Source organism: Erythranthe guttata, chromosome 10 (genome assembly GCF_056151865.1).
Source record: "Erythranthe guttata isolate IM_541 chromosome 10, IM_541, whole genome shotgun sequence".
In the NCBI taxonomy this organism is placed as follows: domain Eukaryota; kingdom Viridiplantae; phylum Streptophyta; class Magnoliopsida; order Lamiales; family Phrymaceae; genus Erythranthe; species Erythranthe guttata.
The window spans coordinates 9061023-9073494 of record NC_142542.1 but is presented as its reverse complement, the minus strand read 5'-3'; the positions used below and the strand labels follow the sequence as shown (position 1 = coordinate 9073494).

General features: G+C 37.3%; 2 protein-coding genes across 4 annotated transcripts; one reads left to right on the top strand and one right to left on the bottom strand.

The window, feature by feature from the left end:
• Window positions 1-3487: 3487 nt before the first annotated feature.
• On the bottom strand, window positions 3488-11755 carry LOC105966446 (proteinaceous RNase P 1, chloroplastic/mitochondrial). Of its 3 annotated transcripts, none has more exons than XM_088823693.1 (6): window positions 9890-11755; window positions 9607-9788; window positions 9331-9520; window positions 9135-9255; window positions 8774-8962; window positions 3488-3740 (listed from the first exon to the last, which is right to left on the bottom strand). In XM_088823693.1, exons 1-5 carry the CDS (start codon window positions 11651-11653, stop codon window positions 8796-8798), a joined length of 2424 nt encoding a protein of 807 aa, XP_088679819.1. In that variant the 5' UTR covers window positions 11654-11755; the 3' UTR covers window positions 3488-3740; window positions 8774-8795. The 3 variants fall into 3 exon arrangements, with proteins under 3 accessions (XP_088679819.1, XP_088679818.1, XP_012846453.2); XM_088823692.1 differs by lacking the exon at window positions 3488-3740 and adding an exon at window positions 7527-8326; XM_012990999.2 differs by lacking the exon at window positions 3488-3740 and having other exon boundaries at window positions 8735-8962.
• Window positions 5344-8779, top strand: LOC105966445 (rop guanine nucleotide exchange factor 12). The gene is made up of 6 exons (XM_088823694.1): window positions 5344-6114; window positions 6241-6357; window positions 6433-6587; window positions 6670-6744; window positions 6840-7094; window positions 7606-8779. Exons 1-6 carry the CDS (start codon window positions 5787-5789, stop codon window positions 8401-8403), a joined length of 1728 nt encoding a protein of 575 aa, XP_088679820.1. The 5' UTR covers window positions 5344-5786; the 3' UTR covers window positions 8404-8779.
• Window positions 11756-12472: the final 717 nt, after the last annotated feature.

The window sequence follows — 12472 nt, the reverse complement described above, 5'->3', positions numbered from 1 at the left end:
GTCTCTTATGGTTCCATTTGCATCAACTGGCAATGTTAATGCCAATGTAAAAAACAAGTAAACCAAATGATGCACCTTATTTTTCCTAGTGTCTACCATTATGCGAGCAAGATCACTTATGCCATTCAATCAAAAAAAAAAAAAAAGTCCTTACTTAGGAGCATATCAACAATATAATTATCCGATTGATCACCGAGCATACATTTGTCAAACTCGGTAAATTCTTCTGGATAAAAATCAACAAGACAAAGTAGTTTTTCCTTGTTATAATGGGAGAATGAGTTCGATGGATCAAGGCAAGAAACACATCTGAGCAGCTCCATAATCGAATCAGAAAATCGAGCATTTAATAATCCAAGTCCAAGTTGCATATCCAAGACAGTGTAAAATGTCTCAATCTTATAACGATGTAGGTTCGTCATTTCTTCTTCATTCCGTCATCTTCGCCGTCGTGCAACATATTTAGCATTCATTTGATGAATATTAACTCCATGTTTCTTCCAAAAAATTTTAACACCATCAAGTAAAGAACTCCACCCACTTTCTCTCAAAGACTTAATTTAAATCTTTGACACTTGTACTAATGTCATTGCATTCACAATGTCTTGATCTTTTCTTTGAAGTGCTTGAGACAGCTCATTTGTGATCGCCAATATTTTTTTTTATCAAAAAGAGGCTCAACAAAAAATCAAATGACAAAAGTCTATCTACAATATCTTGTCCTTCGGTACGATGACTTGTACTTGAAGCATCACGACCAATAAGTTCAAGTACATCAATCACTGCACAAAACATATTTATAAGTTCAACAAAGTGTTGTAGTGAGAGCTCCAACGTGTATCACCTGGACATTTAATTATAAATGAAACATATTTATAATTAATCCTAAACCTACGTACTTATATTTATACTAATCAAATAGAGACCAAATGACCTAGGAAAACAATGAAAAGATAAATACTAACTAAAAAATAAAAGAAACCCTATCAATCAAACAATACGTAAGGAAAAAGAACTCAAATAAGTTGTAATTCTAATCTAACTATCCTACTCCATAATATTGGGTCGTATCATTCTCTTTCCCTTCAAAACGAATCTTGTCCTCAAGGTTTAGTTTTGAAGAATTCTCCGCGGGAATTTTGCCTCTCGTTCTTCCTTGAATGTGGTATTCTCGACCCCGTCATTAAACTTTATCGTTCTCATACGGTAATCAATCCACATCGGTCCAAGACTCTCGAGCCAATGCATACCTAGTACCACGTCCAACCCGTTTATTGGTAAAACAAATAGATTGGTCTTGAACTCGTATCCTTGCAATGTTATTATATTCAATTCATATTTATCTTGACACTCTAATTTTTCCCCGTTCGCCACTCTAACTGAGAATAGTTTAGTTGGAGTAGCGTGCATCTGTAGTCGACCAGCCACTGTCAATTAATACCTCAATCGGTTCATTCTTAAGCATGTCGGTCAAACGCATCGTCGACACTCCATCCTCGCCTTCTAACGCATTTAAGGGAAATATGGGGCTCTTCCTCAATTTTTTCGTCACCTCCGACTCCCGACCCGTCAATTTCAATCAACAACGCTTGCGGCCGTTTACATTGGTGGCCTCGGACAAACTTCTTATCACAATTATAGCATAAATTTTTCTCACGTCATTATTGCAACTCATCCCAAGTCAGTCGTCGAGTCCCAGAGCTAACCGATTCTCGTCCTGCTGCCACCGTTGTGACCGGGATCGTCCCGCCTCCCGATTTCTTTCCAACTTGCAGTTGTTCGTCTTTTCGTTTGGCTAGCTCGATGGTTGTTTGTAAATCCTTGGGTCTGAATAGCCGTACATCGCCTGCTATTTCCTCTTAAAGACCTGCCATAAACGCACCCATGAGCGCCTCTTCCGACCAATACGGTAAACAATTCGTTAAACGCTTAAAATCCCCCAAGTATTCCCGAAAGCCTCCTTTCTGCCTCAGTCGGCACATCGATTCGTTTGGGTCTTCGTAGTCTCCGTGGCCAAAGCGCAATAGAATACCCTTCTCGAATTTCCCCCACATGATCCGACGACCCCAACTCTTTCGGTCCTACGAACATCGATTCGCGGGCGGCCTCCCTCCACTCACTTAATCTCGCACAACTTCCACTGTGCACCACATAGTCGGGCGGGAATTTCAACGCGCTCTACCAAATCGTGCAAGGATTCTTAACGAGCCCCACCCAATAGCGCTCACTCTCCGCAGAGAAAATAAAAATTATTATTCCTCCACGCCATGCCAACAACACCGATCTGCTCTCGACACGATCCGGTACCCTTTCCGACTTGGCTCCCACATCGACTCGAGAGTGGAGGGCTTGCGAGACAACTCCCACGAGGAGACAACTCGATCGGTACTACAACCCGCAACGGAACAACTCCCACGAGGAGTCAACTCGCTTGGAACTACGAACCCGTTGCGAGACAACTCCCACAAGGAGCAAACTCGCTCGGTCCTGCAAACACGTTGCAAGGAAACTCCCACGAGGAGCCACCTCGCTCGGTAATAAGACTCGATGCAAGACAACTCCGACGAGGAGACAACTCGCTCAGAGCGACCTGAATCCGCACGCGCCCCAGTCGCGCGTCATCCAACGCTCCTACAACTTCGTTGCGAGACAACTCCCACGATGAGACAACTCACCCGCAATTCACTACATAATCGCAAGCTCAAGTTAGCACGATTACAACCCTAGAAATACTTAGAGATATTATGAGAATCTATATAGCCTGGCTAGCTTGATTACTCAAATTTATCTACTTATTTTCGACGGGTCCTTCATTAAAATGTGGCCATGGTCCAAATATACTTACGACCCACGATGTCTAACAAGGGGCATGATCCCCATAAAAAAGATCTTGAGAGCCTGATCCCTCTCTCAAGTACATCACGCACGAGGCTATATGTAAACACATACAAGCAACACGCCAAAACATTGACAATGTCGATAAATAACAACTCCCACGAGGAGAATACTCACTCCGTGCTACTACATGATCGCGAGACAACTCCCACTAGGAGATAACTCGATCAATTCTATTACCCTGCGACGAGACAACTCCCACGAGGAGATACCTCGATATGCGCTACTACATCGTCGCGGGACAACATCGACGACTCAAGTAACTTACATCGCGACAACTTGGTCGCGCTACGCGTCAACGCGCCTTCACGCCCCTCCGACAAACGCTCTAACGCGTTTTCGCACACCATTAGGCCGTACGCCAACGAGCGGCTTCTACAATTTTTACTCTCGACACGATCTGACACCCATTTCAACATGGCCCCCACATCGACTCGAGAGTGGGGGGCTTAATGATATGCATAATTGGGCTAACCCAATGGGCCAACAACTCTTTTACTTACTGGGCCACGAACCCTATATTGAAGACCACTACCACCGAGGCCTAATCACCTTCAAGTATGGTTTGGGCCCAACAATCTCAACTAAGGCATAAATAAAAGTTTGAACTCATTCCTTAAGGTACGTCCTATTATCTGAGTAGTACAAAAACTCGTATTCTCTGGACCATTTATACTATTCGCACGTTTGACTTGAACGTCGGAGGGGTTTCCGCCGGATCAACCCCCGACCTAGTTCATGTGTTCCAATGATTGCAGGTATCTCAAGGTCATCAAGCTCGTGAGCCAGTGATCCACTCTGCTCTTCGAGCTCATCCTACTTCAGCACTTTAAGGTGATCTATCTCTAACATCATCAAGCACAATAAACAAGTTATAATCATACAATTAAATAAACTACTAAAACTGAAATTTATAAAACCAAGTCTAAATGGAAATAATTCTTTTAATCCCTCGATATATGGAACTGTATATTCGATAATCATAGTCTAAGACTCTACGTTTCATGTGTTTGTTACACAAATTGTAATTTATATGTATAATATCTTATGAAATTTATGTTTGTGGCCAAAATTGAAGATATTGGAGTTAGATAAAGGTTATAATTAAAATTGGGTTTGTAGGGTTGATGATAAGTTTGCCATAAACATTAAGTTTGCCTTTGTTTATAATAGATGTTAAAGGGATGTGTTTATTGAAAAAAAGAAAAAATACATAAATTTAGACAAATAAAGGTGGTTGATAAGAGACCTCCTCAAAAAAGTACTCACAAAAACTCCAATATAGAAAACAAAGACAAATGACAAATAAGTCCATGACAATGAACATAAGCGCACATATGTCCAGACAAACAACAGTTTCGCAAATAAACTCATTCTCATATCTTTTATCTAAAATCCCCATCATAATATAATTTTCATCAATTTCATCAATTATTCTCTGACTTCATTAATATTGCACATTGACCCCGGATTTGAACAAATATATCACATTAACCCCCATTTTCACAATTTTTGGAAAAAATATCTTTTTTTAGAAAATAATTTTTTTTCGTGAACTTTTTATATCGGCAAGATTCCGGTGTTGATTTTTTTTTTTTTTGTAATTTGTTTTCTACTTAAATTACTGTGTTAACTACAAAATTACTGTGTGAAACGATAATTTTGAATGCCAAAGCAGTAATATTACTAATATTACTGTCCGTAACAGTAACATTACTAATACTACTTACTAATACTACTGTCCCAAACAGTCGTATTACTAATATTACTGTCTGAAACAGTAATATTACTGTCGGAGAAAGTACTATTATGGTTGGAGACAACAATATTGCATACCAAGACGATAAGATAAATTAATACATTAATATTATTGTGTTAACAACAATAGTACTGTCTAAAACAGTACAGTTAGGACAGTAATATTATTGTCTTTGACAATAATATTAATGTCTTTGACTACAGTAATATTAATGAAAAATAGTTTTAAAAAACAAGTTTTAAAAAAAATTCAAAAAAAGTCAACGGCGGCTGACCTGCCGAAAAAAAAAATCAGACAAATGTTTTAAAAAAAATGAATGCCGGAGACCGGCGGTGGTGGTCAAAATTGGGGTTAAAATTAAAATAAGGGTCAAAATTGATTTATTGGTGAAATTGAGCTAAATTAGAATGTAAATCATAAAATTAGAGTTGAATTGAAGTTTGAAAAACTTGGGTATAATTTTGGTATATATAAAACAGTTTTTCTTATTAGCAAATAAGTTTGAATGAGGTTGATTCATTAGCAAGACAAAAAAATAGAATATATATTTTTTTAATTGAATGCCTCTATCATAGACCTATTTGGAATTTGCCCCTAAAACAATATACGGCATACCGCATATGTTTGGATAAAGTCGAACTAAAATTGATATCATTTGATATTCCATAGAAGTAGTCCGGTTGGATTGAATCAGATAGAAAGCTATATAGTTAAAATGATTTATTTAAGAATAAATGGGGAGTATGTATATTGGTTGGAGAAGAGGTGGAAATTGGTTAGTTAAGCATATATGTATGATTTCCCGGGTTTTTTGGAAAAAGAATGACCATTTTTATCATTTGTTTATTACATGTCTCTCATTTTCTCTTTTCTTTTTCTACCACCATTACCAACCTCCTCCTTAGTTTATCAAATATGCACCCCACGTCCTATTACTGATCGATCATCCCTCAAACACAAAAATTAAAAAAACTTTAAACAAAATATTCCCACAAAACTAATTATTAATCTTTCATCAGAAAAAAAAAAAAAACCCTTTTCCCAAGGGGTTTTCCTCGCCGGAAAAAAAAAAATCAAACTAGTAGAAGAAGAAGAAATTAAAGGAAGATCAGGCAAATGTGGTTTGTTTTGCATGAATTCTTTCTCCAGGATGGCGAAAGAAGAGCGTGGCGGCGTACAAAAATCGAGGTCCTTTCATTTCCGTAAAATGTTTGATATTAGACAGGCTAATAATAATAATAATAATGTTCATGAGAATGGAAATGGAAGAGAGGAGGGCATTGCTGAGAAGGTACAAGTAAATAGAAACGAAGAGGGTATAATAAAACCAGAAGAAGCAGGGACTGCTTTGTTAGTAGATGAAAAGATAGCCACCGTTATGGATCCTAAATTGATTAATGACGGGGCTGCAGCTGCAGCTTCATCAGGGAATTTCAAGAAAGAAAAAAAAGCTTCCTCTGGTACGTACGGTATTTTTTTTTTTTTTTTTTTTAATTATTATTATCGATCTCATCGTATCAATTTACTCTGTATTTATGTATATATGTTAAAATACAGAAATAATCCCTTTTGTTTGATTGTATAAGATATGGAATTGATGAAGGAAAGATTTTCAAAGCTGCTTCTCGGAGAGGACATGTCCGGTGGTGGGAAGGGTGTTTCTTCTGCATTGGCCCTTTCCAACGCCGTTACCAATCTTGCTGGTAAACCCATTATAATATTCTTTTTTTTTTCTGGGTTATATCAAAATTGTGATACATTTGATAAAAAAAATGCAGCTTCTGTTTTTGGAGAACAAAGCAAGTTAGAGCCAATGTCTGCAGATAGAAAGGCAAGGTGGAAAAAGGAAATTGACTGGCTTTTATCAGTTACAGATTACATTGTTGAGTTTGTTCCTTCTCAACAGAAATCAAAGGATGGGACAAATATGGAGGTAACAGTTTATAATAATACATCATTCCCATATGTATGTTTTGACCATTTATCTCAATAATAAATGCTTCGTTGTTTGATAGATAATGGTGACACAACAACGTAGAGACCTTCTTATGAACATTCCAGCCTTGCGCAAACTTGACGTCATGCTCCTTGTAAGAATAAGTCGCCCGAATTGTTTAGTTTTTTTCTTCTTCTTTATGTTTTGGTTATGATAATAGTAATGAAAAGAACGATAACGAATGAGCAGGGTGTCCTGGATAACTTCACGAACGAGCAAGAATTCAAGTATGTAAAAAGAGATGCAGATGACTCTGAACGAAATGATAAATGGTGGCTACCTAGTGTCAAGGTTCCCCCAAACGGATTGTCAGAAGAATCCAGACAATTTTTGCAAAAGCAAAAAGAAGCTGTTAATCAAGTATTGAAGGCATCAATGGCAATAAACGCTCAAATACTCTCAGATATGGAGATCCCCGACAACTACATCGAAACCCTCCCTAAGGTACTCAAAAAGGATATCTTTTTCTCTCTCTGTGTATGTGTATGTTTTGGTAAATTACGGCCACAAGGTAAGACTAAATAACTTACAAACCCCTCTAGTGTTTGTAATTACAAACACCCCTGAGCTATTTCTACGTCTTATAATTACACTTTACAGGGCTATAAGTAACGGAATCTTGAAGATTCCATGAATTACTCGTTATGAATAACCTAGAAAGTAAATGTAATGTAATATTTTGTCTTACCTCAAGGGTACCCGTAATTTAGACATAGTTTGTTTATTTAATAAAAGAATAATTTAGACAATTCATTCATACTGTTTACGGTTTATAAGTGGCTGTCAGTTTTAGGGGGGGTCTGTGTAATTACCAATACCACAGAGATTTGTAATTTATTCGGTCTTACCTTAGAGAGAATCCCTAATTTACCCTTGTTTTTCGCCAATAAAGAGAAGTGAAGCCACTTCGTCTCAAAAACTTATTTGATAATGAGTGATTGTGATATTATTGTAGAATGGAAGAGCGAGCCTAGGTGAATCAATATATAAAAGCATTACAGTCGAGTTCTTCGATCCACTGCAGTTCCTATCGACAATGGACTTGTCATCAGAGCACAAAGTCCTCGACCTAAAGAACAGAATAGAGGCATCAATAGTTATATGGAAAAGGAAAATGCACCACAAGGCCGACAGCAAATCGTCAAACTGGGGCTCCGCCATAAGCTTGGAGAAGAGAGAGCTTTTCGAAGAGAGAGCAGAGACAATTCTACTCCTATTGAAACAACAATTCCCGGGCATACCACAATCGTCCCTCGAAATAAGCAAAATCCAATACAACAGAGACGTAGGTCTATCTATACTCGAGAGCTATTCAAGAGTAGTTGAGAGCTTGGGGAATACGGTGATGTCGCGCATACAAGATGTCTTGTACGCGGACTCTCTGGCGGCAGATCCATCACTAGCACTGGCAAATTGGAATATCGAGTCGGGTGAGTCAACACCATCCCCCACACTGAGTAGCTTAGCAAGCCCTATAGAACAAGACTCGGAGAAAACGAGTTGTGCTGGAGAAACACCTTCTTCGATGACACTCTCTGATTTCATGGGATGGGACTTTGTGCCCTCGGCGGATATCAAGAAGAATCATTCGACGGGTAACTTAGAGTCGTGCGTTAGGGTTGAAGAAGAAGAAGTAGTAAAGGAAAGCAAGATGATGGTGATGACAAAACCTGTTTCTGCATTATTTAACAAGTTTTCGTATACAGATAAGATTGAGATGAGTGGTTTGAGAAGTCCAACTGCACGCCATTAGTTAAACAACACTTCTGTTACAATTGCTTTGGTTGAGTGATTATTAGTTAAATAATAATTAATATAAGAAGACTGCTCTTCCTTCCAGTTGTACTTGTGGATAGGGAAGTTTAAGTCATTTGTTTACTGTGTGTTGCTCAGTCCAAGACTGCTCTTGTTGTAATTCTTTTAGCTGATTTTTTTATTTTTTATTTTTTTTTTTACTTTTTTTTTTATTATTATTTTGTTTATTTTGAAAATTTTTAAGTTCGATCTTCTGGGTAACATTATTTTGTATTTATTATTTTTTTTACGATTTTTATTTTGATTAATTACCATGTATACCTCAAGACTAGGTTAGAAGAAGAAATATATGATGAAGGTGTACTTACTACAAAGATGTTTGTTTCCATTCTAAATTTGGAAATCGATAGCACAGTCTCCAAGTTCCTCTGCAGTCTCAAGTTGTGTAAGGAGCGTAATATTTTTGCTGTGATTGCGCTTTCCCGATTCGCCAAATATAGTTTCTACACCTATTCTTGCTTCTCTCTTCTTCTTTTGCGTTCGGGGAATCTGTGGTTCTGTAAAGAAAATATGTTACATCATGTCCAAGTGGTTTTTTTTTTCTTTTTATTTGAGAGCAAGGCAGTATTAGTATGAAAGAAGGAAAACAAATAAATGTTATTATTAATGAAAATGATCAATGGGACTTAAATAGCTCAATTTTCTGAACACAGTTTGATTATTTAGTACCTTGTTTTTGGTGATGAGAAGAAGAAGAAGAGTTTGATCGAGAACAGCATAACCATATTCGTTCGTCCTCGTTTTCAGATTCTGATACAATAGGAATATGCCATTGCCCTTCTTCTGTTTCCTGTCATGTTATAACACAATTTAAGACAACAAATACAAATGTTGTGTTCAGTCTCGTAAAACAAGAAAGACGAACCTGTATAACAACAGAACATGGAGGCGGCATGCGAAATGTAGGACCGGTTTCAGTAAAACTGAAACGAACCTGATGCCTTTCTTTCCACTTAGGGAAAAAATCATTCCCAAACAGTTGAAAAAGGTGATCTCTCATTTCATCGTTTGTCACTAGTAAGCATCCGCACTTTATAGCTGCATAAAGCCAGTACCTGAACCCCACCCACAACTTAGTTTCTCTGTAAAAATCCTTAAAAATTCCACTTAATTGGCTATTTAAAATAATGTATTTGTTTACCAATCATCATTTGAACCAGTAGGCGTCGCGTAGATAGCATCAGCAGTTCTCCACTTTTCTATCAATGCTTTGTTGAAAGGTTCCTCCATTTTCCCTCCGTTAATACGCCTGTTATGCAATACTATAAGCGGCCATTTTCTACAATGAAGCATCTGCCGTATTCCATTCACAACAGCATTCACCTGTTCATAGTAATCATAATCATAATCACAATATTTTTTTTAGATAATATATGTATATAAGTAACGAACCCCGATACAGTAATAATAGTTTGTGTACTTGCCTTTGATGGTTTAAAACTTCTTTGGCTGTAAAGACCAACATTTGCAGCATCGACCACTGCCTCAAAGGGTCCATAATAGTCGAGCCACTTCTGAAATTTCTGAAAGCTCGAATCTTTCTCTCTCTCAGCAGCTATTGATGCCACCGACTTGGCAAAATTTTCCGTTTCCACCGGATCAAGGTCAATGGTAACTAATTTTTTACCGCAGCATTTGCATAACCCATCAGAATCAACAGGCGAACGAGACACGGTCCATTTTCCTTTACCCAACCAACCCTTTCCATGCCACCCGCCACCTCCATTTTTCATCGCTTCGATAATAAAATTTTGATCCCATTTTCTTTTACCAACTCTCGAAGCTGTCTTGCTCGTAAACCACTTCTCAATCAACTCTGCTGTGGATGACGACACCTGTCTCACACTTGTCCTAAGCTTATGCAAAACATTATATACCTTTTCACTCTTTCCAGCATCTATACTTACTTTAAGGAGTGCTTCGAGTTCGGGCTCCTCTGGATAGACACCATGCTCCAGCATGTGGCTTTCGACCTTAAAAGCGTTGTCAATATCTCCATTACTGCAAAATATAGATAGAGCAGGCCCGTAGGATCTTAGCCTAGGGTTTATACCGTATTCTTTCATTTGTTTGACCATATCAAATGCCATGTCACCATCACCAAAAGCCATGGCCATTCTAGCTACGGATGTAAATGTTGCTTCGTTCATTGGAATATTTTCCAAACGCATTTCGTTGTGTATTTCGAACCCTTTACGGAGCGCAGCTCTCTTCACCTCTTCACTTACTTGAACACCGTAACTCTTACTTCTATCATCATTCCTATTTGAATTATCGGCTTTCTGTTTCAGAAAACGAACCAAATCATCTAAAGATTCTGGATAAATCTCCATAGACCCATTAACAGAATTTCTTCTGGAAGAATCCCCTTGTACATCACTAAAATCAGTACCAATTTGTTTAGTTGTTTTCCGAATATCACTGAATTCAATAAAAGATTCAGAGCCAGAACTCAAACTGCGAGTGCCGGTCCCGCTTTTTGCGGGCTGAACAATACCAGTAGCTGCAGAAGAACAAAGATATAAAAGTACAGCATAATGGTACTGCCCCAATTTAATGAATTCTTTCTTAGCCAACTCATACAGCTTAATTGCACCGACCACATCACCCCTTTTAGAGCACATATCCAAACCAACCCTAAGCGTAGATTCTGGTGAATCAATTTTGTCTTTCTTACTTCTTCTCTTCTCCTTTTGCTTATCTGGCACCTTATTATTATTCTTATGCTCAATCAAATTACTATTCACCGAATGTGTAGCTTTGAACCTAATAGAAGAAGAAGAAGAAGAAGAAGAAGAAGAAGAAGAAGAAACCACTTGTTTTCTTGATTTAGAATTGAGACCAATCTTGGCAGCATGTCTATCCTTGAGTATAACTCTTTTCTCAATTGGTTTCTGGGCACGGATATGATTTCTTACATGAGAATTTTGACTTACATCATCAGCAACAGCAAAAGAAGAAAGCCCAGAGAGAAAATCGGCATTGACGTCGTTTCCTGAATTTGCTTCGGCTACGTCTTCAGACAAGCTCGTTGCGGAATGAGCGGAAACGCGTAGCTTCTTAAGTTGATGTTTGGTGGGTGTAATATCATAAGAAAAGTAGAAATTGAAGTTTTTAGAGAGAGAGAATGAGGAGAGGTGTAGTTGAGTTTGTTGAAGGAGGAGGGGTTTGAAGGTAAAGGAGGCCATTTCCGGCCGTTACAAAACCTCTCTATCAATATCAATGTCCGGTTGGGTTTATAAGTAATCAGATAAACATCATATCCGCTCCCAGGAACTTAAACTATGTTTAAACAAAATGTTTTTTTTGCACCTTAAATTACATTTTTAGTCCTTCATGTTTGGTCCGATTCCACTTTTGATCCCCTTGTTCTAAAGTGAACAAATTTCACCTTCAAGGTTCAATTTTAAACATATTTAGTTCCCTCCATCACGTGTCCTTTCGTATCTAACGAAAAACACTAATTTGGAGCCAAATTGAAATTTAAATTTGTTTGGGACTGAAAAATAAAAATTTAAAGTATTATTTATAGTTAATTTTTAATAATATTTAGTATAATAAAACTTAAAATAGTTTTGGGGACAATTTGTCTTCTTGTTTTTTTTTCTTTTTGATTTATTTTATACGCATATACATCATTTTGTTTGTTAAAATTAATATACTATTCAAAAAAAATTCTAATGTATTTGTATTTAATATATTGTTTTTGCATTTTATTTTTGAAAATTAAATATTATTCAGTTTTCATTTTATTATACTAAATATTATGTAAAAAAAATAATTATAAATAACACTTTAAAATTTTAGTTGTTTTTCAGCCACAAAACAATTTCAAATTTCAATTTTGGCCTCAAAATAATGTTTTCCGTTAAATGTGAACGGACACATGACGGAGGGGACCCAAATGTATTTAAAATTGAACCTTGGAGGTGAAATTTGTTCACTTTGAATAGGGGTGGCAACGAGCCGAGCTCGGCTCTTTTGGCCAGCTCGAGCTCATCGAGCCA